Source organism: Crocodylus siamensis, chromosome 2, assembly GCF_052110815.1.
Source record: "Crocodylus siamensis isolate JL-2025a chromosome 2, ASM5211081v1, whole genome shotgun sequence".
Classification (NCBI taxonomy): Eukaryota; Metazoa; Chordata; order Crocodylia; family Crocodylidae; genus Crocodylus; species Crocodylus siamensis.
This window is the reverse complement of record NC_143396.1, coordinates 126,085,660-126,112,496: the sequence shown is the minus strand read 5'-3', so window position 1 is coordinate 126,112,496 and position 26,837 is coordinate 126,085,660. Positions and strand designations below refer to the sequence as shown.

At 42.5% G+C, this 26,837-nt stretch overlaps 1 protein-coding gene across 2 annotated transcripts in view; it reads left to right on the top strand.

Moving 5' to 3' along the window:
* Nucleotides 1-26,837, top strand: part of NPNT (nephronectin) — an 81,387-nt gene that overhangs the window by 10,565 nt on the left and 43,985 nt on the right. The window contains exons 3-4 of one of the 2 annotated variants that reach the window (XM_090036757.1): nucleotides 2,767-2,817; nucleotides 23,037-23,129. In XM_090036757.1, coding sequence (XP_089892883.1) covers nucleotides 2,767-2,817; nucleotides 23,037-23,129 — 144 coding nt within the window. The remainder of the gene's footprint in view (nucleotides 1-2,766; nucleotides 2,818-23,036; nucleotides 23,130-26,837) is intronic. The other variant, XM_090036758.1, reaches the window with a different exon arrangement.

Sequence of the window (26,837 nt, the reverse complement as noted above, 5' to 3'; positions counted from 1 at the left end):
ATTTTAATGACATTGTGACACATAATGGAGGTGCCTATAAAGTCGATCTGGATCTGGTCCTTCAACATTTTAAGTAAGTAAGTTTTTTTTGAGAATAAAAGATTTTAAAGTATAGATAAAAATGCGACTGTATTTTTAAAGAACAGCCATAATATAGCTATGGAAAAAGAACGTTCATTCTGAATGCAATTTGGACAACTCCTTTGCTAGGGACAGTGGCAAGGGCAAACCTTTTTGTAACCTATTGTCAAGTATGTGCAGACGGGAAGGTTGGATCCCCAGCTGCTGTAAGTTGTTGTAGTTCTACTGCCAGATCCTCTCTTGTCATTAATTGGTATAGCTCCTTGAAATCAGTGGAGCTCAGCTGATTTACTCCCTCTGACAATTTGGCCATTTGTGTTCATATAATTAATATCATTAGACAGAAAGACAGATATGACATATAGGAGGTGTTTAACTGAAACAGAATCCTCCTGCAGATTTTTTTTTTTAAAGAAAATCTATTACCATCAACATCCAGCAATGTAGCTCTTCTCAGACATTAAGGAAATCTATCTGGTATTTCCTGAAAAGCCTTTATGGAGAAGAATGAGTCATAACCTATTCTAATCATCTTTCCCTAACAAGGTATAAGAGCAGCTTCCACAGAAAGCGTAACCACTAGACGTCAGTGTGCTAATTTCCTTCCATCTTTCACTGAAGCCATTGCGATTACAGGTTAATGTTACAGCACCAGGGCAGTCAAGGAATTAAACAGTTCAATATTCACTGCATTAGTGAAAAAGGATTAGTTAAAAAAATCACTGCACAAACCAGTGTTGGTAATGTATAATTAAAAACATTTAAAACCTGACATGTTACCTTTTACTAGGTTTAGATAAATATATATTATCAAAGGGGTTTTTTAGATGACATATTTAGCAGGGTGTGGGGCTTGCATAAGCATACCTGGAGGATGCTATAAATGCAGCTGTAACCAATTGCTTTGCTGGAGGTTTTGCATGCTACTGCCTTTCACAACATCTGTGAAGAAGCTGTATGGTAGGTGCTGCTGCTCCTGTCATTCTAAGATAAAATAATATGAGATAAAATGTGTTTCTACACCATTAACAAAACCAGGGGTTTATACTCTCATTGCTAGTTGAGAGGTGTTTTGTGTAGCTCTCATCAATGCTGGTGAGAGTTACCCATATAAATCTCACATATGGATAAGAGAATTGGCCTCAACTTGTTTAAAATTCCTTTCTTGGACATAATAATACTTTAAATGGAAATGCAGTTCTGTATAGTCAAACATACACCACTTAGAACTAAAAATAAATCCATAATTTGTGTCGCTTATGAGCCTTTGAAATACAGGCTTGAGGGATATTGCCCTACTTATAGAGACACCATCACATTCACAAGGAGCTTGACCATTAACTGTAATGGCTGCAGAATTGGGGCCTAATTTAATACGTTAGATTTGCTAAGCACCTTGTATTTATAAGCCCCATACCTACTTTTTGTAGAGTGACACATATATTTGCACATTTTTAAATATTCTGGAAGGAACAGATACTTATATAGAACTGCATAACTGTTTTCATGTTGCTTTGCAAGACAATCATGAAGTGTTGTTATTTTTATTCAATTATTTTTTCAGCTTGTAAGCATGTTTTCATATAAAATGTTGTAAGTGATGTTGAAGAAACAGTATCCTTCTCCTTTCACATTACACCCAAGGATTTTGTAATCTAGCCTTTCCCAAAAGATGCATTTATAATGTATTTAGAATTTTCCTTTGTAGCATTTGAACAGACAGCCTCTGGATTCTCAGAGTCTGTCCCAAAGCTCCTTGAAGTCAATAGGAAGCCTTTCTTTGACTTCACTGGGCTTTGAAACAAGTCCTTAAGGACTACTTCCTTTCTAATTTTACACTGATTTATATCAGTGCTAGTGAAGTTATCCTGAGTCTCATAAACTTTCATATCATGTTAAGAGTAGAAAACCAAGAAAGGAGAGCTTCAGTCATCAAAGCAAAATCATATAGCAAAATAATCTGAGCTATTTAATCTTTTATTTTATTGGCAAACATATTTTTTTTAATTTCGGCATACAACTTGGATCTCGTGTTTGCATCCTGATTAGCTGTGGTTGGTTATTGGGCTTAATATGGTAGTACAAGTAGATAAGATGTGCAATCATTAGTTGTAGATTAGATGTTACCCAAAATTCATATGCTGTAAAAATGGTCAACATCTTTATTTGTCACAGATGGTCAGATGCTTAAAATACATATAATTTTAATTATATAAAAGTTAGCATCCAGATGCTAACTCTATGTTAGCTATGTGAAAGAAGCAGGATTAAAAAATAAATCTACATGAATTCATTTATATTTATGGGAACGGATACTGCTTCTTTAAGAAAACTTCCAAGTTGATGAAACCTGTAATAGTATAGCTTACAACTGGATGAAGGGGCTATTCTACATTTCTAGTTTTAATTTACGGACTGATTGAATAAGAATAGCATAACATCATTATGTTCAGTCACTCTTATACCTCAGACTGTATTTCTTAACTTTCCTAATTAAATAATGACATAAGCTATTTCCATTTCTAAATGTGTCCCAGATTTTTTTTTTTATTTCAGAAAAACTTTGAATGTTGAATGTGTGTATGTCTCCGGGAATGTAACAAGTTCCTAAAATCCCAAGCCAAGTCCATCCTCCTTACAGGACAAAAAAAGCTGGAATTTCTTTTTTGGACATTTGTTTTGCAGCTTTCTACGTCTTAAGGCAGAGAATAGCCAGGCTGAGGTGCCAGCTCAAAGGTTAGCTGAACATATTTCTTGAAATAATTTTGCCAAGCCTATGACTTGGAGGCATGGCCTCTAAATTGTAAATTCACACGAGAATTACACAAACTTTAAAACGAAGTGTTCATGTATTAACATGGGGGGTGGCTGGGATGAAATTTGTGGACCTGTACTAGTCTTAAATACAAATCTAATGGTGGATATAAGTTTGGCATTCAAATAATCATGTGCTCTTCATCTTTCCAGGCTTTAAGCAATGTTTTTCCTGTCTGACAATCTTACACACTTTCAATACCACACTTAAAAGCTGAGGAATCCAAGGGGTTTGATTCTGTTCTCAGTTTCATCACTGAATTAAGAATAATTTAATGGAGATTAGTGGGTGTTACATTGATGAAGATGAGATCAGAATTTTGTCCAAATTTTCTAGAGCTACCAAGTATGATTATATTTGAAGTAACCTGCTTTAACAGTCATAATTTTATATTCGGTGATTATTTGATCTATAAGGTGATTCAACCAACCACATCTCAAAAACAGACATTTGAGATGGGAAAGAGACTTTTCTTAAGATACTGTATTGCCATGAAGCGACTTAAAGCCACTTAATATCTAAAGCTGAAGATTTACCAAAAAAAAAAAAGCTCTTCCTTTTTTTCCAGGGAAAAATTCCAATGTTGTTTGTTCATTTTGGGATAGCATGTACACTCGCACTTAAATCATTCTATTAAGTTTTTAAGTTCCATTGATCCCAGTTAGGATTTAGAAATATATTTAGACTTCAGAGATATCAAAAATATGGCCTGTGGGGCTCCTAGAGGGGAAGTGGCTTCATTAACTTTCGTGGTTTCCTGATGCTACTTGCCCTGCCTAATATCCCTGTAGTTTGGATCCTATTCTCAAGGAGCCCTGTGGTCCAGATCTGGCCCAGAAGGGGCAAACAAGTTTGACACCCCAGGTTTAGGGTTATGCACATGTGCTTTGCTGAAAAGGGAGGCATTCCTGAACTGGGGTCTAAATAGGTATGCACATTTTAGAGCCCCATCCCACAATAGTTATTGCCAAACGTAGAGCTCCCCACTAATAGTCCTTTTGTTTGCTGTTTATTAACTTGATGCACAGTTACCAAATTTGTAAGTGCAAACTGAGTAGGTGGATAATGGACTCTATTTGATTTGCAGATGCAGTGCATGTGTATGCAAGATTATGGGCCCCTTAAAAATGTGTGTACTTTAATGTTGTCAGAGGGTATCAATAATGCTATATGTAAGTGTAAATGGTGTTTGAAATAAGAATCAGCCTTTAGATGATAGCATTATATAAAATAATGAAATCTTTGCTGCTTCAGATGATCACTGAAGCTAAATTATTGCAAGTGAAGCTGGTATAAGGTGTTTGACAGCATCTTTAAAACATTATGCAGGTAGGAATGTTTTGCATATCAAGCTGTCTCTGAATTAACGTCCAGTTGTCACAATAAAGATTTCTGAAAAATGTATATAAAATTTTTAAGTCTGTGTTTCTAACCCTATTGTTCAGCAAATAACATTATACAATAACATTGCTTTTTACACACCATTCTGTAACATGTATGCTTGTAACTGTATATTGAAAGTGTATTTCTTGATAGGACATGGGTTTTTATCAACTAATAATCACTGGGTACATCTACATCTTTACTGTGGAGTTGACTAATTAGCTTCACAATAAAATGTCACCATCTACATGTGCAGTGCTGTTAGGACAGAGTAAATTAACTAATTCTGCCATAGGATGGTACTGCCAGATACTAGTACTAGGCTATGGTGGAGTTTTTTACTCTGCAGCAATGCGCACGTAGAAGCTGATGGGGCCGGCTGAGGCACAAAGGTACTTCTGTGCAGGGGCTGCCTGCTGGCTAGTCCTACACCGAAGCACTGGTCTGCCCCAGCCAGATTCTCCTCAGCACATTGAGCTGAGTCAGAGCAGCCCTGGGCTGGCTGACCCTTGGGGCCCCCTGCCAGCTGGGGCTCTTGCAACCTGGCTCAACATGCTGCAGTCCTGGTGCATGTGTAAACAACGCAACTGGGAGCAAGAAACTCTGGTGCAAACTACTCTAAAGTTTATTCAGTTGCATTAATTTCCCATGTGGACATACCCATTGGACACGTTTACATGTGTGGGGGACTCTGCAGTTCTTAATTAAGTGTTTAACCAGATACTAAATGACTGTGCAGTAACCAGCATTAACGCACAGTCCCATCGCCACATGGTTACTTTTAGATTCTACTGTGCAGTAGTGTCACTGTCACGGTTCGTGCCGGGCAACACTACAGCACTATAGAAATGAGCAATGGCGCAGTAGTGTCTTGTGTAGACATGCCCACTGTGTACTAAGTTAAGCATTTCATCTACCTTTGGGCAATAATACAAAGTTGAAGTTTTGTGTAGGCCCATTTCATAAGGTAGATAAAATCGCAGAGGTTAGCTAGGTGAACATTTCTGTGAATAAAGCAAATAGTTAAAATTGTATTGAATTTGTGAAAATAATGTGTTGTTATTTGCCCCTGTAGCTGTACTAGGGAGGAGATAGAGGTGCCATGACCAGGTGCCAGGGAGTACAAATTGGTAGTTTATAGAGAAAGGAGTAGGAGTTGTTAACCAAAAGGAACAGCAAATTTGGCCCAGGGTAACAGGGAAGAACCTGTTTCAGCTAACAGGATTTATATGGGAACATACTCGTTTACCCAGTGTGTGTGTCTGGATAAAGAAGTCCGGCATTACAGGACATAGGGAATAGGCCCATACAGAGAGCCAGAAGCATGGAGAATTCTGTAGAACAGTGAATCTCAACCAGGGTGTTAGGGCACTCAGAGGTTTCGCAAGATCCTCTGAAGGGTGCCACGAGGTATGAAGAGATAAACCAGGTGCAATGAATTAAGCAGATAAGTGCAGGCTCAGGTTAAATCCCTGCCTTGCCTTTTCCCCCATCACCGCTGCTGTCCCCACCTGCAGGGAAGTAAGCACTGTAATAAATCATGTTTTGAAATGGGTTGCTACTCAGTTCACAAGATTTGTGGAGGGGTGCTTTGAGTCTATTAAGACAGAGGTTCCCAACCAGCAGGCTGTGGTCTGGTACTGGGCCATGAAGAGTTGGCTGCTGGGTCATGGCACAAGCTATAACCACTGTGAGCAGCAGTTCTGTGCCTGGGCCATGCCCGCACCATGCTGATTGACTGGACGAGAATGGCTTTGCTCGGCCAATGACTGTGACTTGAGCTTTTGAAATTGGATCGTGGTAACTGTGGCTAGTCATAGATTCATAGATTGTTAGGGGGTGGAAGGAAATAGATCATTGGGTCCAGTTCCCCTGCACTAGGCAGGAAAAGACAACTGGTGTCAGCTGACCCCAGCGAGGTGACTGTCCAGTCTCCTTTTGAAGATTCCCAGGGTAGGTGACTGCACCACCTCTGGAGGGAGTTTATTCCACAGTCTGGACACCCTGACTGTGAAATTCCAGTTTTTCCTGAATTGAGCCTGAAGCAGCCTTCCAGGAGTTTGTATCCATTGCTCCTGGTCTTCCCTAGGGGTGCCTGGGTGATCAGGTGTTCACCGAGTTCTTGATGTACTCCCCTGATGTAGCAGTAAGCTGCTACCAAGTCCCCCCTCAGTCTTCTCTTCTGTAGGCTGAAGAGGCCTAAGTCCCTCAGCCTCTCCTCATATGGCTTGTCTTGCAAGTCCCTGATTATATGGGTGGCTCTTCTCTGGACCCTCTCAAGTTTTTCCATGTCCTTGATGAAGTGCGGCACCCAGAACTGGACACAGCACTCCAGCTGCAGTCGCACTAGTGTGGAGTACAGTGGGAGTATCACTTCCTTAGTTTTGCATGAGATGCAACAGTTAATGCATGCCAGGGTGTTGTTTGCCCTGCTGGCCATAGCATCGCACTGCCGGCTCATGTTCATGCAATGGTCGGTCACTACCTTTAGGTACTTCTCGGCTGTGGAGCGAGTCAAATTGTCGCCACTGAGCCTGTAGGTATGTTGGGGATTGTTTGCTTCCCACTTCTGAGTGGTGAACTTCATCTGGTTCCGATTCACCGAACTCTCCAGCCTGTCCAGGTCTACCTGTATCTTCTGGCATGACTACGGTCCCCTATAACTTGGTGTTGTCCGCAAACTTAGCCAGCGAGCTTTTCATCCCCACATCCAAATCATTGATATATATGTTGAAAAGCACCAGTTCAAGCATAGACCCCCTGAGGGACATCACTGGCCACTTGCCAGGACGACACAGGTCCGTTCATGAGAACTCTCTGGGTCCTACCATGCAGCCAGTTTTCCACCCACTGAACTGTTGAGCAGGTAAGCCCACAATCTTCCAATTTTTCCACAGGATATCGTGGGATACTAGATCAAAAGCCTTTTGGAAGTCTAGGTATATAATGTCAACCTTCTCTCCTGTGTCCAGGTGGCGAGAGACCTGTTCGTAGAAGATGAGATTGGTAAGACAAGACCTACCCATGATTAATCCATGCTGGCTGTCATTCAGAACCTTACCCTCAATGAGCGTATCGCACATAGATTCTTTAATGAGTTTTTCCAGGATTTTCTGATTGGCCTGTAGTTGCCTGGGTCCTCCTTCCCCTTCTTGAAGATGGGCACAATGTTGGCCCTCTTCCAATCCTTAGGGATCTCTCCTGTGTGCCACGATTTCTGAAAGAGCTTTGCCAGGGGTTCTGTGATGACCTCATCCAGCTCCATCAGGACTCCCACGTGGAGTCCATCTGGTCCTGCTGACTTATAAATGTCTAGCTTTTCTAGTTGGTTGTGTACCAGCTCAGCATCCACAGTGGGAAGGCTATCATTTCTACCATGCCCCTGTGGTTTTTATCTCACTTGTCTTTCCCCTTGGTCCAGTGAAATACGGAAGCAAAGTGGGCATTCAGGAGTTCAGTTTTTTCCTGAGTGTCCATTACCAGCTGTCCTGAGGTGTTAAGCAGGGGTCCCATGCTTCCATTTATTTTCTTCTGCTCCCTGCATACCCAAAGAAATACTTCTTGTTGTTCTGGACTCCCTTGGCTAACTTAAACTCAGTCACCACCTTAGCTTTCCTAATCAATTCCCTATAAGTACGGACCACTGTTGTATAGTCCTCCTTGAGGACTGTCCCTAGCTTCCACTGTGTGTACTCCTCTTTTTTCTTTTTTAAGAGGACTACAATGTCTCTATTGAGCCAGGAGGGCTTGCCAGCCCTTCTGCTACCTTTCCTCTTCATGGGAATGGTTTTCTTCTGTGCTTCAAGGATCGTGTCCTTGAGGAATGACTACTCTTTGTGCACCCCATTTGCTTTCCATCCCTGGTCCCACATCACCTCCCCTACTAATGCCCTGAGCCTGTTGAAGTCCACATTTTTGAAGTCCAGGACTTCAGTCCTGCTAGTTGATTTGTCAGCCTTGTGGCAGACAATGAACCTGATGAGCTCATGGTCGCTGTCACCCAAGCTACCCTCAGTGTTCAAGCCACACAATCAGATCATCTCCTTTGGCCAAGACCAAGTCTAAGAGAGGGTTATCTCTGGTTGGCCCTTGCACTTCCTGGGTCAGAAAGAGCTCCTTAATTACAGTTAAGAAGCTACATGACCAATCTGACCTAACTGAATGTTCCTCCCAATATATGTCCAGGTAATTGAAGTTACCTATCACAACCAAGTCCCTTGCACACGCGGCCTCTGTCAGTTCTTGAGAGAACTCCAGATCAAGCTCCTTCCCTTGGTTTGGTGTCCTGTAGTAAACGCCCACAGTTAGGTCTCTCTCACCTTGCTCCCCATTTGAAGCTTGACTCAGAGGGGTTCAAACTGCTTATCTTTGGAGCAAATGTCAGCCTCCAGAGACGTGTACTGTTCTGTCACATAGAGAGCTACCCCTCCGCTTTTTCTCTCTGCTCCGTCGCTTCTGTGCATGGTGTAGCCCTATATGGCTACAGTCCAATCATGTGAGGAGTCCCACCAAGTTTCCATGATCCCTACCAGGTAATATTGCTCACTAGGGAGCAGGAGGGATAGCTCTTCCTGCTTGTTCCCCATGCTCCTGGCATTGGTGTACAGAGAGCTGAGGCCCCCAGCTGACACCCTCGATTTCCTGAGATACTGTGGGAGAACTGTTTGGTTAGCATTTTCAAAAACAGTTATCTCAGTGTCCCATGTAGGAGCTTTTCTGTGTGCCAGTCACCAGGTATGCTCCACTTGGAGTTTCCCCGACCCCAGCAAAGTCAGTTTAAAGCCCTGTCCAGTAGATCAGCCATCCTGGCTGAGAACAGGGACTTACCTTTCTACGTGAGGTGGGTGTCGTCTTGTCCCAGGAGTCCTCTGTCCCTGAAGTGTGTGCTGTGGTTGAAGAAACCGAAGCCCTCATGGTAGCACCATTGTTGGTTGCGTCTGCTTATTTCTTTCATACAGTCTTCCCTCTTGGGTCTGTGGCCTGCAACAGGGAGCATGGAAGAAAAAACTATTTGAGCCCCCAGTCCCTGTAGCCCAGCTCCCAGAGCCTTCCATATCAAATGTAACAGCTAAGAGATGATCAAGCAAACTTCAATGGATTGGTTTTTTTGGAAATAGTGCTTCTCTGAAAAAGGGGCAGTGAAATTCTGAATGACAGAGAGGAGAACTGCCTCCGATCCTTGCACCCCGCCATCCCCATGTAAAATTTAAATTTAAAAATGTAAATTAGATTGTTTCTATACCTGGTCCACCAAAATTCTTTGAGTGAGTTTGCCTGTCCACAGTATAACAAAGGTTGGGAATCACTGTATTAAGGAGTGCCATGAGTCTGAAAAGGTTGCAAACCATTGTTATAGAGGAGCTAAAAAATAGGAAGAAGCTTTGGTTCTGTATTCTGAAGTGAACAGGCATCCAGGAAGGATTTCTGAGTCTGAGTAACATGTTACCTTCTGACAGGTGCATGAGTTAGCAGCTGCATTTGGTTAAACTGAATTTTGAAGAGCTGGGATTTAGACCATAAATGAGGGATTTAAATTACGAAGAGAGGATGAAAGCAGAGCAATTTTGGCAGATGATTAAAACAGTTTGTTTCAGATACAGGTAGTCTTAGAAATGTTTCCAAACTTGGAAGGAGGAAAACAAGTGAGCTCAAGTTCATGCTGAATGCTTAAATTCTAAAGGCTAAGGCACATTTGGGATTTGAGTTGTGAAGGCAGAAACAGCAGATGAAGGTTTGCATGAGGACGTGCTCATCAATGGAATGTATTCTAGATGGAATACGTGAACAACTTCATATGTAAGATGACAAGAGCAGAAGTGACAAAATGGGGCAAAACAGGGAAGAGGAATATACATTTGTGTATACTCTGTAGAGAAGAGATACTCAAGGATAAATTAAGGTAGATGATAGCTAGACATTTTGGAGAAACAGCTAACAATTGCACAGAAGGCGACACTTTTGCACAGGGGTGGGGAATTATTTTGGGTAGAGGGCCACTTAATGAGGTTTGGTGAGCTTTCAAGGGCCACGTGGGTAGCCCCACCTCTTGAGAATTGTCCTGCCCCCTGATTGCCCTCTTGGGACTGCAAGTGCCACCCCTAACCCTGACCTCTGCCACCAGAAGTCCCTCCCTTTGCCCCCCTCAGAAATACTCCTTTGGGGGGGGGGCAGGTTACCATCTTAGAACCAGAAAAAAAAGCAAATCATACACTAAAAGTCAAATACCTACTATAACATATTTTAATTTTATTACCAAAAAATAGTTTTGTCATCATTTGCGTGATTTGTTTGTATATAGAAGCGATTGCATAATAACTCAAAATAGATTCTTAGTCTTGTCTATTGTATGGTAATGTGTGATTGGAGGTGTTTGTATGGTGGGGTGTGTGTGTGTTGGCTGTGTGTATGCTGGAGTGTACGTATGTGAGGGGGTGTGGCTGTGAGTGTGGGAGGCATAGGATATGTTGTTGTATACATGGGGAGTTGTGGGGGTAGTGTGGGTGTGTGGCATTTGTGGGCTGTGAGGGAGAGTGGGGGGCTTGGGGGACCCCCTCACCTCCCTTAGTGCAGGAGCAGCAGGTGGGGGTGCTCGTGCCTGGTGCAGATGCTTGTGCCCAGCAGCACATGGCTCCAGCTGATGCTGCACACCACAGCAAAGAGTTCAGCCTGGCTAGGCCACCTCCATTGCTAGTGCTCCCCACCATGCATGCACTTGTGAGCCCCTGCACTTGTGAACCACTGGAGAGAAGCTCCATGCACTGGAGCTGGCTGCCTGCACCTCTCCCTGCTGCACAGGTCCCGGAGTCTGCTGGAAGTGGAGGGGAGCCCTGGCCCCTGCTTCTTTGCGGACTCCCAGGACCTCCATGGCAGGGAGCGGTGCAGGCAGCCAGATCCAGTGTGGAGCTTTCCTCCTGTGGCGTGCAAGCACAGGGGCTGCCTGTACGTGGTGAGGAGTGCCAGTGATGGAGATGGCCTGGCCAGGCTGTGCTGCTTGCCACAATGTGCAGCACTGGCCAGAGTCCCATGCCACTGGGCACCAGCACCCCTTCCTGCTGCTGCTGCTGCCACTGCCTGCTGGGGAACTGCACAGCAAGAGAAGTGTGGGGGGGGCTCCCACTTCCCCTCACCCTCCCTCACACCCATGCTCTGCCCACCTGAGTTCCGCACTGCTGCCTCCCCCCTGGGTGCGGGCTCTATGTGCTGCCAGCTCCAGCCCCATGCTATGTGCTCCTGCCCAGCTGCAGCTCCTGCCACTTCCCCTGTCCCCACCACTTCACTACTTGCTGCCCAGAGCAAGTGGGATGCTGGGGGAAGGCAAGCAAGCCCCCCAGTGGCTGCAACAGCAGCCGTGCCCAGTGCCTCGCTCTCACCCTTGTGGGTGAAAGGGCTGGGCTGGGTACAATTAGTCGGTGGGCACCGCAGGCCAAATGAAAGTGCCTGGTGGGCCAGATCCAGCCCACAGTCTGTATTTTCCCTGCCCCTGCTTTAGCAGAACGTTCCAGAATTTTCACTGCCAGTCAGAAAGTAAGAAGAGCAAGTACCTAGAATAAACCCTGTGTTCCTGTCCAACAAACCTTGCCAAGTGATTAATCATTATGTTATTAGGGTCCAAAAGGCTGTGTGCAGTGAGAAAGACAGTAACAACTGAGTTCAGACCAGACCAGATTGTTGACATTTAAGATGCATCATTTATTAGTCAAGAGGAAGTTTCATGAATTATATTTGAAAAAAAAGTTTTCTTATAACAAAATAAGTGAGCAAGTGAAACATGAAGATCTATGTGTGCTATTTATTGCTTGACTTTTTAGAAGTAGTAGTTTACAATATTTTAAAATAGATATTCTTGCCTTTCTGGACAAACACATGTTGAAAATGCTCAAGGTAAGGGTGACAGCTCAAAAGATCTGTCCCATGAGGTCCTGGGCATTCCCTGCGTGGGAATTAAGTAATATCACCAGCACCACCTCGGCTCTGGATTAATATTAAAAAACTCCACCATTCATCTTATTTTTACCAGTTGAATTTAGTGGAGAACTAAAGGGTGTGTACACGTGTACTAAGTCGACTTGCAATAATACGAGTTAACTAAGTTGACTTAAGCCATATTGAAGTGTGCACACACACGCAGCTCCTTGATATGATGGAAGCCATCTTGTGAGCTAAGGTAGCTTAACTAATGCTACTCAAAATAATACACCTCAAAGGTATATTAACTTGTGCCACATTTAAGTCGACTCTGCTGCACATAGTAATGTATGCTCTGACAGTTAAGTTGACTTTAGAAATTTAAGTCGGCTAACTGTCAGAAAATTAATATGTGGTGCACCCCCAGAAATGGGAATGTGTTTACTTGGGTACACTGCTACTTGTCCCCAGGGAATGCCCATGCCACATGTGCTCTAGTGTGTGGCACATTACCCTGAGTGGGGTAGGGGAGGCTGGGGCCAGCAACTGTGCTGGCACCAGCAACCTTACCTGGGGTCTTCCAGGAGCTGCAGCCACGGTAATCCTTCTTCAGAGAGCCTGGCTGGCAAGGAGAGTACAGCTCTGGCTGGCCAGTTTCCAGTTTTGGGCAGCATGCAGTGTCACCACCTGCACTGCCCTGCTTTTTTTAGGTCTGGGTTTTTTTGATGCTGGGATCTCCCAGGGTCAGCCCTCCCCCCTGTACTGCAAAGCAGCAGCACGGGGAATGCCTACATGTGCAACATGTGGCACCACAGATCAGTCTGTGGCAGCACATACCACACGTCAGCATTCATCTGGATGCGCCTATAGTGACCATTTGATAGCTAATAAATTACTATGGTTTTCTTGTTCCAGTTCACATTTGGAGTGAATCTTGTTCTGGAGGGTCCCTAAAATAGGGTAGGCATATGATTGAGTAAAAGATTCAGTGAAGGCCGTTTGCAGCTTTTCTAATGTAAATCACAAAGTCCATGGGGAATAATAGGCTCCCTATATTCTCCACCGCAATCTTCAGACGTGAAAATAAGTAGTTCTGTTAACGTGATTGCCTAAAGGGCATGTAATACCAAAAGTTATTACTTACATTTAAATTGCTTCTTTATTGGAAATGAAGGACTGGCGTTCTGCAGATGATTCAGAATTTTGTTTTCCATGTGTGGTATTCCCTTGTTAGAATTACAATATGCTCAGCTGTTTGGGAAGACTAGATTAGATATTTAGATGCTTGTCAAGGATAGGTGTTATAAGGTCTGGGTCCTCTTCGACCTGGCATCCTTCTAGTAGGTGATGTCAGACTGGGGAACACTGCTACTCCCTTACTCAGCTGCCTGTCGATGTCAAATTCTTTCCCCCTTGAGTTTAGTTCTTCTTTTATGCTCACCTGCCATGACTTTGATCTTATGCAAGTTAGGAAGTTGATCCCAATGGGGCAACTAGACTCAGGTCTGCTGGGGGGGGAGTTATCTTTGTGGGGCTCCACCTCCCCTCCATCCCACCCTTACCTCATCCAGTACACTCCACAGCACTCAGCACCAGGGACACATCCACTTCCTTCTGGAGCACGGGTACTGGTCACCCCAGCAGGGCTATTAAATATTATTTCAACGTTCAACTAGCTTCTGTAACATCACTTTTCACTAGTTCAGAACATGATCGCCATCACTCAGTATATAGGTGTCCTTTCATCTATCAATTCTAACTATCTGTTATATGAGTATTCTTTTCTCTGTGCAGTTATTTTGACAGTCTTGTCACCTTGAGAATCAATTAAGCAGACATATGATGTCCTCAGAAGGAATTCCCCCTCTGTTCTTCTATCAATTCTCTTGTCAATAAGTCTGAGAGGGACTAAAACAAAAATAAATGCCTTTAAGCTTACTCATGCCCCCAGGGAAAAAAAAAAGAATCCCCTTGATGGCTCCACTGAAATAATCCTGGAAATAATAGAAAAATGAATTGTGGGAGTAAAATGCCCACTTACAGTTGGTTTGTGACCACTTGCCTTTTTGAGCTTCCCTCTTCTCTAGGCACTCTGGTCACAGTGTTCCAGTGATGGTCCATGGCTCAGTGGGTGGTCCTTCAACCTCTGTGACCGATTGTCACAGACCTTCTCTGCTGAGAGGTCCAGCCAGAGAGACTTTCAGCATTTTCCCTCCTGGGATGCTGCTCACTGTCCCCTGGTTGCCCCTTGCTGAGGCTGGAGGTAGTGTCCTGGATCAGCCCACCGGCAATGGAGTGAGAGCAGTGGCTCTGGAAGCATCCCATGGAGCTCTGTTTGTTGTGGGCATTCCTCACTTCATCTGAGGTAAGTTTTAAACGGGTCACTCATGAGTTTTCTCTGCCCCCAGAGCCTCTCCATCCACAAATGCTACACTTTTAATGAAAGGGACTAGGCAATGGCTGTTACTCATGTTGAAAAAAAAGTCTCCTTTTCAGAATATGTATCTCCCCTAGAAGCTAGTTTAATGTGACTGAAAAAATGACTAGCTTGCATAAGTCTACCATATAATATCATGTACATTTTTATTGCTCAGGTGCTTTGTGAAATCACTGTGAAAACCTGTTGACACTTAGCTGAGAAAACCTAGGACAGCTGAATCAGTCTATTTTGCAATGTAAATGAACCCTTCACTAACTGATTAACAGTATAACTGAAAATAGTCACAACAGCTACTACCCCTTTTAACTTGGCAGAAGATTAATATAATCCTGCTTAAAAACATCTTATTTAGAAACCCTGAAGAAATTCTTTACTCTAAAGATTTCCCCAGTATTTTTTGTTGAGAATAAATACAATATTACTGGTTGTATTATAATTAGGATAAAAGTTATTTTATACTCCTTGGGCCCATCTACATGACACAAGTTAATGTGTGTTAGCCTAAGTTAAGGCAGGTTATGGGTGTGTGTCTACATGTGTGCTCATAAACTTAGGCTCATCATAAGTTAACTTAGGTTGATTCAGGCTAAGGCTTAACTTAGCTTAGGCTAACCTGTAATGCATGTTAACTTAGGCTAATCATGACTGAATTTAATACCTACAAATACAGGTATCAAATTTAGGCGCAATTAGTTAATGCACATTAACGCATGTGTAGTGCCTAGCCACTAGGGAGACCACTGGGCCTAAGTGGAGGCCCAGGAGCCGCTCCAGCAGCAGGGGGATGCCAATGGATAGTCCATGGATAACATCCTCCTGGCTTTGGAGGCCATGTCTATGTCCCCCACTGCCTGGCCTCTGCCCATGGCCCCACAGGACCCCTGGGTTCTGCCTTCCGCACTGCAGCAGGCCCACACCTGGCCCTGGGAGGAGGTCCTTGGGCACCTCCTGCCCACCAGAACCCCTGGCTCAGCCCCCATCCCAGGCCTGCTGCCACCTGCCTGGGCCTGGACCTGCCTCTCTCCCCTGCACCACATGGCTGAAAATCTGCTCATGCATGAGGCTGCCACCCACTGGGGTCACTGCGGCCCCTGGACCTGCAGGAGAACATCCAGGGGCTGGGGTGCTGGGCACCTGCCCGGGGACTCTTCCCCCTAGGCCCCCCTGCAGCTCCCACTCGGGGCTTGAAGACCCAAAATATTGTAAATAGTTTTCCCCTTGTGTATAATTTCCCACGTGTAAGCAGGTTTTTTATTTTTGAAGGGTGGTGGAGGGGCTCTGTTGGTTGAGGGGGAGGGGGTTCTATTTGTTGGGGGGGGGGAGGGATGGGGTTGGGTATTGTGAGGATAATAAAATGTTTTTGTTTCAACCACATGCGTGTCCTGAAAGTAGTGCTGGAGGTGGGCAGGAGGTAGGGAGTGTGTGCGCAGTGGGGCAGGCAGGCTGGAGCAGCGACTGCAGGAAGAGGGGGTCACACAGCTGGTGCCCTGGCCACCACTGGTTGGTGCACACCTGTCCTGGGGCCTGGGCCGGGGGGGACGAGGGGGGATGGGACTGCTGGGGCCAGCAGAAGCAAGGGGCACTGGTGGTTGCTGGCAGGGGCCTGGATGAAGCAGTGGGGCTCAGGGCATTGCTGGCAGGAATAAGGGAGGGACCTGGAGCAGCCCTAGCATGGGGAGGCAGGGTGGGCAAAGAGGGAGCTGGTGTGTGCTGCCCCGGCGCTGGGCACATGATTCCTGGGAGAAGGGGTTGTCCACGGATCAGAGTTTCCAAGATGGCTGCCAAGTCCTGGCAGCTGGGTCTGGCTTCAACATGGCTGCCAATTGCTGACACATGGCAGCACTGGAGGGACTTGGGACTAACTTTAGTTCCAAGCTGGAATTTGGGACTAGCTGTAGTTCCAAGTCATTGTATGAGTAGACACCTGCCAAAAATTGCTTAATGCACATTAGCTTAAAGCACATTAAATTTAGGCATGCTTATTTGCAGGTGTAGATGCATCCCTTCTGTCAGTAAAGTAAAATTTAGAGCACTAAAATAGGCTATTTGCAGAGTCAATAAATCTGCAAGAATGACTATGATGATAAGCCTAAAAGACAGATAGTTAAAGTTTCTTTCTGAATGTATGGAAGTATTATATAATTGCTTGGTCTTTTAAATATACTTTATACTTTGTGAGGATATCAGTTTCAGAATTGATATGAAATGATTTTTGGAAAAAATGATCATAACAGCTACAAAGTATCAATACGTATAGGTATGGACAGTCAGCCTGTTGTATGAATGTTTTATGGATAAAACAATTTGTAACAAGGTTTTAAAAAATGTTTTTCATTCCATTGGACAAACTTGCAGGTTCTTAGCCTTGGAAATTCATTTTCTCCTCAGACACTAACTGCAAAAACCTGTTTTTTCCCCCTTGTTTAAGGGAGGTATGTGTTTGGAAGGGTTGGGACAAGGTAGAACTCCGAGGACAGGGCATGGGTCTGATTAATGTCAGTCATAACTATGTTATATTTGAACTGATCTAGGAGAACTGAGAGGTCTCTTTGTTTTGATGTATTTTTTAAATTGTCAGGGCACCCATAGCATTCAGTGAAAAATCTTGTATTTTACTTGCTGTACATCCTTGCAAATAAATAAAATACATGAGCTGAACATATCGTCACATGTGAGTAAGCGTAGCTGGAACTCTACATATTGCACTACACAGGGTGACATGCATTTAAATTACTTGCACAAAATAAACAAGTCCACTTTTCTTCTGGTTATGGGAGATCATTGAAATAACTAGCCATGTTTATTTTCAAAAACATTTGCTGAAAATTAGACTCATAACTCCATGTTTAGGCTAAGCTCCTACAAGTGATCCTACGCAGACAGAACTCTATACACACAGACTTCTTTGAAGTCAGTGGGGTGCAAGTGTCAGATTTAACTGAAGGTGGCCTGATCCTTAATAGTTCTGAGCACTCAAGGAATTGCTGTAAAAATATGTGGAAACACTTTCACTGAGTTCAGTGTGAGCTGACTACATACAGTATAGTATATAGTACTTCTTGAATAGGAAGCAATATACAGTGCATGCATAATGTAGCTGGGCTACAGCTGCTTAGAGACTGAATCTGCTTCGAGTCTGAATCTGAAATTTTACTTTTATGAGTTTAATTCTCAATCATAATATTGTATTGAATTTCAGTTGTCATGCATAACAACATGTGGCTTAAAACATATTAAACGTGCCCTAATGAACAGATTTCTTTATGAATAGTGTTAATGTCAAGTACAGGCTCCCAAACGCCTGTTTCACATACGAAGTGACACTTTATTGCAGCATAGGTTATGCCATGAGAGCATTGATTGTGGTTTGCTAATTGTTTAAAAGCATGCTTGATTTAATGATAGAACCTGCATTCCATGTTTGATATCCGAAATTTACCTTGCAAATAAATACTTCAGAAGTTATTTTCAGTTAAGTGTAAAAAGACAGGCTATTCCTTTCCTTTCCTATGTTAATATGATTTCACTGTGACCATGTTACATGCAAAGTCAGATTTGCTTGTTTGACCAACACAATTAAAGCAAGCAACCCCATAAATGCAGCATCCTCAGTATTATATGAGAAATACACAAGAAACAAAGGATTTTTGGGTGATATATTTTATTGGGTTAACTGTATAGTTTTGAGAGATGTTAGACAAACTTTTGAGTACAAAGGACCTTCTTGCTTTGTGCCTAAAAGCTTGTCTAACATCTTTCCCGTCTAAAAGTTGGAGGCATTTGTGTTTGGTCTGTGTCAGAATATCATAGATCTCCTTATTGCTCTTCCCATTTTTATTTGTTGTTAGTACTTATGGTCTTCAGTTGCCTACAAGCTGGCACACTTTTTATTTACCTGTTATTATAGATTGGGTGTGTTTGCTTCCACTTTCACTATTCCCATTATTTTCAGTTGGAAGGAATTGGTCCCTCAGGCCTCCTTGTTTTATCATCCTTTGTTACTAAAGGTTTGTAGTATTGTGATTTCACAAACACAATTCCAGTGAGCGATTGAATTCTTAGACAACAAAAACCCTTTATTCATGTAAATGCCCTTGGCATTTAAAACAGAAGTAGCTACACTGAGAAAATGTGTAAGACAAGCAGAATTGCTTCTAAGCAGAATGTTTTAGAAGTTTTCCATGACGCTTCAGCTGCTTTTTCATCATAACACACCATCCATCAATTTTCTAAATAATGCAAGACTTCAAGCACAGATTGGTGAATTAGAAAGAAAGATATGTGCCTTAATTCCCTCATGACTTTTAAAAAAGAAATTTTGTATTTAATAACAAATATTTTAAAGATAAAAAACTATATACTGCAGTCTGTAACTGTATTCTTTAGGTTCTGCTTGTTAAAGAAGCATCTTTATTCACCAAAAATGTCCCTGAGCCTTTCAAATACAGTAATAAATTAAGAAAACAATCATACTAATATACTCTTTATGTCAGACTTGGCAGCAAGCCAGCTACCAACCTGTCATGGAAATCCATTAAGACCGACTTGCTGCATCAAAAAAAATTTAAAGTGGGAAAATGTTGATCAAGATCTAACTACTCTTTCAGGACTGAAGAAGAAAGTTTGTTGTCTCTATGTATGTACAGATATATAGGCAACTTAACTATATAAAGTACTTCATCCAAAAGATTTTCCCTCGTAGAGGACAGGGATTGTCTGTAAGTTATAGATGCTTGTGAAAGACAATTCTATCCTGAAATTGTTTTAGTAAATGCACTTGTATAAACTGCCAACTCTGGAAACAAGTAGGAATAATCTTTGGATGGTTAGAGTTTTGTTTGCATAGCTCTTCTACAGCTACAAGTAATGTTTTACATTTTTTTCCAGCTGAATAGTTTGGCCTAGAATGGAAGCTAAAAAGTTAGATTTGTGGCTTTGTTATGACTGATTTCTGTTAAATAAAGTCCTTATTGCATTCAGCTTCATGATTCAGCTTCGAAGTGTAGGTCCCTCACTGAATGGGGATGGCAGTCTTGTGACAGAGGATGCAGAAAAGGCTGAAGTGCTCAATGTCTTTTTTGCCTCTATCTTCACAGGCAGGGTCATCTCCCAGACTACTGCACCAGTCAGCACAGTTTGGGGAGGAGGCGAGCAGCGCTCAGTGGTGAAAGAACAGGTTCAGGACTATTTAGAAAAGCTGGATGTGTCCAAGTCCATGGAGCAGGATAGGATGCGCCCGTGGGTGCTGAGGTAGTTGACTGATGTGACTGCAGAGCCATTGGCTCTCATCTTTGAAAATTCATGGTGATCAGGAGAGGTCCCTGATGACTGGAAAAGGGAAAACATAGTGCCCATATTTAAGAAAGGGAAAAAAGAAAGCTCCAGGGAACTACAGACCAGTCAGCTTCATGTCAATCCCTGGAAAAATCATAGAGAAGATCTTCAAGGACTCCATATCTAAACACTTGGAGGGAGAAAAAGGTGATCAGGAACAGTCGGCATGGATTCACCAAGGGCAAGTCATGCCTCACCGACCTGATTGCCTTCTATGATGAGATGACTGGCTCTGTGGATGTGGGGAGACTGGTGGATGTGATGTACCTTGATTTTAGCAAGGCTTATGATACAGTCTCCCCCAACATTCATTCAGGCAAGCTAAGGAATATGGGCTGGATGAATGGAGTGTAAGGTGGATAGAAAACTGGCTGGGGAATCAGGGTCAAAGGGTAGTAATCAATAGTTTGATATCTAGTTGGCAGCTGGTATCAAGTGGCATGCCCCAGGGGTCAGTCCTGGGGCAGGTTTTGTTCAATGTCTACATCGATGACCTCGAAGATGGCTTAATCAAGCCAAGTCAGCAAGTTTTCAGACAACACCAAGCTGTGGGGAGTAGCAGATATGCTGGAGGGTAGGGCTAGGATTCAGAGTGACCTAGACAAATTGGAGGATTGGGCCAAAAGGAGGAGGTTCAACAAGGACAAGTGCAAAGTCCTGCACTTGCCCCAGAACAATCCCATGCACAGGTACAGGCTGGGGGCTGGCTGGCTGGAGAGCAGCTCTCTAGTAAAGGTTTTGGGGGTTACAGTGGACAATAAGCTGAATATGAGCCAATCATGTGCCCTGGTTGCCAAGAAGGCTAATGGCATACTGGGCTGCATTGGTAAATGTGTTGCCAGTAGGTCAAGGAAAGTGATTATTCCTCTCTATTCAGCACTGGTGAAGCGACACATGGAGTACTGTGTTCAGTTTTGGGCCCCCAACTACAGAAAGGGTGTAAACAAATTGGATGGAGAGAGTCCAGCAGAGGGCACCAAAAATGGTGAGGGGTCTGGGACACATGACTTCTGAGAAGACACTGAGGGAACTGGGCTTATTTAATCTAGGGAAGAGAAGACTGAGGGGGGATTTAATAGCAGCCTTCAACTATCTGAAGGGGGATTCAAAAGAGGATGGAGCTAGACTGTTCTCAGTGGTGCCAGATGACAGAACAAGGAGCAATGGTCTCAAGTTGCAGTAAGGGAAGTTTAGAGTAGATATTAGGAAGAATTTTCCCAGTAGGAGGGTAGTAAAGCACCGGTAAGTAGGTTACCTAGAGAGGTGGTGGAAGCTCCATTCTTGGATAATTTTTTAAAGACCTGGCTAGAGAAAGTTTTGGCTGGGATGATCTAGTTGGGGATTGTCCTATTTTAAGCAGGGGGTTATACTAAATGACCTCCTGAGGTTCCTTCCAACCCTCATTTTCTATGATTCTGTGCAAGTTACTGGGCACATCTACATGTTAAGCAAGTTTAGTACTTGCTTAATGAAGTAATAACTAAATGTGCCATAACTATAGTTACTGCACAGTAGTTCCAGCTCACAATTTTTTCATGAGCTTACTACATAGTAGCCTAATAACACTGCATAATAGTGTATTAGCATGGTTTTTGACCAGCATGCTACTGCACAGTGTTATTAGGGTACTGCACAGTAACCGTCTTGTGTAGACACACCCACTGTCTAGTTAATTGATGTGACAGCTGCCTCCATTTCATTACTTGACAAATTCTAAATGATACCAGTATTTAACAAAATGAACTGAAAGTACATGAATACAGTACATCATAAAAACAAAAAATTTCAGTTATGCTAGGTACTGGTTTCCTGTCTGCGTTGCCTTTGTCTTGCTTACATCGCGAACTCACAAGCTCATCCAGCCAGGAACTGCCTGCATTGTGGGTCTTAGGTCCTGGGAAGACATTCATTTAAAGGCAGGATGGGATTTCATGTACAGTCCCAACAGTCTCTCTTGAACCACTGTGTATCAAGAAACTGAGAAAGCATATGGCAGAAAAACCAGAAAGTTCATATTATCTGCTACGGTATATTATTAGATGTACAGTATTGCTCAGAAATGGTAACTTTCCTTTCTGTCTTTGTCCATGAAATCTCTACACATGTTTTTTATATTCCTTATGGAAAATAAAATTTACTATCCAGCTGGGGTTTTTTTCAAGGTAAAAATAGTCATGTTTTTTATTCATTTGTAGTATGAGCTGAAAATGAACTGGGCAGGAACTTCTTGTGACATGCAGCTGCTTTGCACTGGACTGACAGCACAGTCTGGTTGCACAACAGACATCATCAACCCCAAAACATTACCTCAGCTGATCCTTTGATGATGCTGTGGATGCTGAAGGGAAATGGAGGCATGGCATTTTTAAACTGTAACCATTAAAGCCTAGTAGAAATGCAGGGGAAATGGGATTTACAAGCCTGCATCAGTAATAGGGGACTGTAAAGGTGAGCTTTCAATTGGTTTTGCAAGCTGTGTCAGTTCTCCTTAGTTAGTTATGATGCACATTCTTTTGGGGACAGAATAGTTTCCTTATATTTTCTGGGCTTGTTATGTCAAACAGGGAAGTAACAGAAGCATCCATAATATTTCATCATAAGGAAATGCAATTATCTCAATGAGGCAGAGGGGACAAAAGCTTAGCAGAAATTGCACTGCTGCTTCTCTATTATTAGACTCTAACCCCTGTATTGACAAATGTACTATCTATATAGTTAGGACAGTTCTGATTTATAGCAAACTGAATGATGTGCATCACTTGGTGCATGACTAAGACTGTGTCTTTGCTAGTCAGATACTAAAAAAATCAAAGTTTTGTAAAGAGTTCGGCACTATATGCTATTACACATGAACATAGTGCTCATTTTAGATCATCCACCTGATGTGCATTTAGTCTGTATTGTTGAAAACATATTTATTTTTTTCACAATGGTGTGAAAATATGAAGTGAGGTATGAGGACTAAGAGTTAGCAGTTGTGATTATTATAGTAATGTTAGACCAGTGGCCTTTTCCTTGAAACTGTACCATAAACCTTGATTAGACCAGAACAGTTATATACATTTTTTTTTTGTGCAGCCATATGTCAGCCTAGATGCAAACATGGTGAATGTGTTGGACCAAACAAATGCAAGTGTCACCCAGGATACACTGGAAAAACCTGCAACCAAGGTAAGAAAACAAATTATAATAAAATCTTCTCATAAGACCACAGAAAAATTTTTATCCCAATAAATTAAATGCTAAGTATGTATTATGCACAAATAACAGCAGCTACAATTTTTTATGCACAAATGTTTGACTCTTCAGAAATGAATCTTTATTCCTGAAAGATGGGACCTGTGCACTCTGCACTTCCAGATCAGTAGATTTTATCTACTAGGTTCAGCAGTGGCTACTCTGCTGCTATTTAGAATAAAAAGCATCACTACTATATTGACTCACAGCAGGCATGTATACATGAGATGCTTTATAACACACGACTAATGTGTAGTAAAGCATCAGTGTCTACCCATGCACAGGACTTCCTGCTCAGTAAATTTGGCTAATGTACCATTTGCTAGTACCAACAAATACAGGCCCTAGATTAACAGCACATTAGCTACTGTGCAGTAGCATATCTATCAATGCTGACCATGAGCTGCATATCCCCTCATGTTTCTACCCTCCCCCAGTCCTGGCACTGCTTAACCCCATGCTTGGGCACTGGGCATCACATGGGAGGTAAGCAGCTAAATGAAATGTATACCTTGTACTACCCACAGGAAAGGAGGGCTCCAAGCTGAGAGAAAACCCTTGTCTTCCAAGCAGATCTGAAAGCAGCAGCAGCAGCAAGCACGTCTCTGCCTGTGCCCTGCTGCTGGGGGAGACTGAAATCAGCCTTCCCTTGAGCCAGGGTGGGAAGGGCTGGGGACTGTGCGCTGTTTACTTAGCGCCCTCAAAATTGACCAGCACTGCAGTGGGGAGAAAAGGAACTGGGTGCAGAGATCCACCAGCCAGCCGGGGACTTCCCTCTGCAGGGCAATCCTGTGCCCAGCTTCCCACCTCCCAGGCCTGGCCCTCAATCCTCCTCGTTACATGCGATCTTTTTTTCCCACCTAGGCACGCTGATGACATATTTAACAAAGCCTACAGGAAAGTTCTAGTGCTGCTTCCCTCTCGCATTTCCCCTCCTTCCCTGGTCCTGGTGCTGCTTGCCCCCATACTCAGGAACAGGACATTGCCCCAAGCCTGTGCTGCTTAGCCAGTCTGTGATCCTGAGCTCCATGAGGCTGGGAGTTGTTCCTCGCTCCAGGACAAACAGCTCCTTGTGTTCCCCAAAGCCCAGGCCTGACCCTGTGCCCCTGCCAGTCAAGGGCTGGCACTGGGAGGGCCTGGAGCTCCCCTCTGTAGGGGGACAGAACAGGTCAGAGGAACAGGAACAGCCCTGGACTCAGCTGCTCCCATTGGGAGGAAATTTGCTTCCAGTGCAGGCACATGTGTAGACATGTTCCTAGGTGCAGTTTACTGCACTTTATTTTGATGCACAGTAATCTTAAAGCACATTAATTACATGTGTAGATATGTCTAGGGAGTAATTTAGATAGTACCCTTAAGTTGAAGAACTTCGTTTTTCCTTTTCATCCTTCCTTACCTTACTTTTAAGATGACTTACATTTCCATAATCTTTTGAATTTTGAAGAAAGCTCTTTAAAAGCCCACAGTTATTGTGCGTTTTCAGTACAGGTAAAAGCTTGCTTCAGTGAAGTATCCATTACTCAGGAAAGCACTTTAGCGTGTTCCTAAAACCAATTGAAGTCAATGGGATTCAGCGTTTCCTTAGAATTGAAGACATCCTTACCTGTCTTCCTGAATGAAAGCCAACAGATACAGAATATGAAGTGTGAGATGGAGAATATGCAATATGAGATATATATATATACATGTATGCATGTGTGTATATATGTATATATGAAATAGATGCAGAATATACACTTTGGGGTTGTGGGCTCAGAGTTTAGCCTCCTTGTTTAGGTGTAGATAATAAGCTATCATTTTTAATTGAAAATTTTCTTTTCATACAGTTTTATTGAAACATTTCCCTTTTTATTGTTTTAAACCCAAGACTCCGTAGCACACCCCATCTTATTCCCTTTATATTCAATGATTATAGCTATAGTTTTCAATGTTTTTTCATAACTGATTTCCAAAAAAGTAATAATCAGTATAGCACTGCACACTATACACAATTACAGCTTTGAATTTCGGTTAACTTATGAAGGATGTGGCATTTTCATGTGCAGTGATATATCATTAAAAGAGTCATACTCCAACAGTTGTTTTGGGATCTAGTAAATATTTTTAGCTTTTTTTTTCCTTAAAAAAATCATGTGAAGGTGTTTGTAGAAAAATCTGACTACTTCAGAGGTATGTTGGTACTGAGAATTTTATCCTTTCATCTTTGCTAATCCTTCCATGACACCATCTTCTAAATACATTTATTTTGCTTTTAAAATCCTTTTCTGACATATTTCTATGAAGTAAGTGCTTATTTTTGCTACTTTCCCTTATTTCTGGTCTGATTTCCCCTTTAGAGTTGTCATGTTGTCTTTACTGTTATCTCTGGTGTGACAGTCATAAAAGCATGTTATGATTTTGTTACTCCTAGTCTGCCTTGATTGCTTTTAGAGCTTTACCTAGAAAATAGTTTGATTAAGTACCAGCTGCACAGTAGCATAATAGCTTAACAGTATCATATATACACTACACAGGTGATCTCAGGCTTTGGCATTATGCACTACAATACTTTAGGCCTCCTAAAAATGTCAGAAGAGTAAGGGAAGTGGTATAGGTGGCGTGGTAGGTGGCACTCTTAAATCTTGTGTGGTATTGAACCAGTGCTCCAACAGGACATTGGTGACCTGTTTGTGATTTTCAAAAGTCCCTGTATGAGTTACTAGAACAGTGGAACATGTGCTCTTGCTCACTTGGGTATTTTTGACTATCCTACATGATGCCCATTGGTTGTAAAACGAAAGCCTTAGCCACAGTATTTTTCAAATAGCATGATTGAGATCATTAAATCAGTATCTTAATCAAATGGAAGTCTGTATGACTCTCTTTGGCTAAATATAGCAACCCCCCCTGATGTTTCTGTGTTCTCAATTGCAGTTCCCCTACTGCAGTAAAAAATCATTATTATGTATTGTTGCTAAAATGTTACTCGGCAGTGGTGACCGGCTTCCTCTGATGGGTGAATGATATGTGCATTTACTCCAGTTATGAAGTGTTTTTAGCTGAAGGAAATGGATAAAAGACATTGTATAGATACAAGGTATTGTTAATAGGTAGTACATTTCATATGTTCAGTTCCCTCATATCTCTTGTGAGCCAAGCAAGAAGTTCTCAAGACAAGACGCTGTACTTAACTGACTGATTACATCTAACCCTCAGTTTCTTCCCAAGTGTTGGACTACAAAATTTAACCCCTGCTGTAGTTCAACAACAATCATTTCAATATCTTGTCATGTACTTCCATGAATTAGCAGGTTAAACTGAGTCAGTTTGGTTCATTGTTTGAGACTGGATGGCAACTGGAATTTAAAAAAAAATTGAACTGCATCAGCAGATTGTAAAAAGCAAATGTTCTGCGAAACCTGTTTTAAAAATTTGCAGTGAGCTTTATAGCTGAGCTCAGAGCCAATATATATGTTCAGTGGAGAATATTTTGCAGATTAATACGGAGTCCAAGTAATTCAAGACTATCAGCTTTTTACTAAACACTGGTTATCTCAATTCTGTTTTCCCAGAACCAACCTGCAAATATAATTTCTTTGCTTTTTAAATATATTTTGTAGAGTCTGAGCTAATGGTCATTGACATTATAAAGTAAAGGCAGAT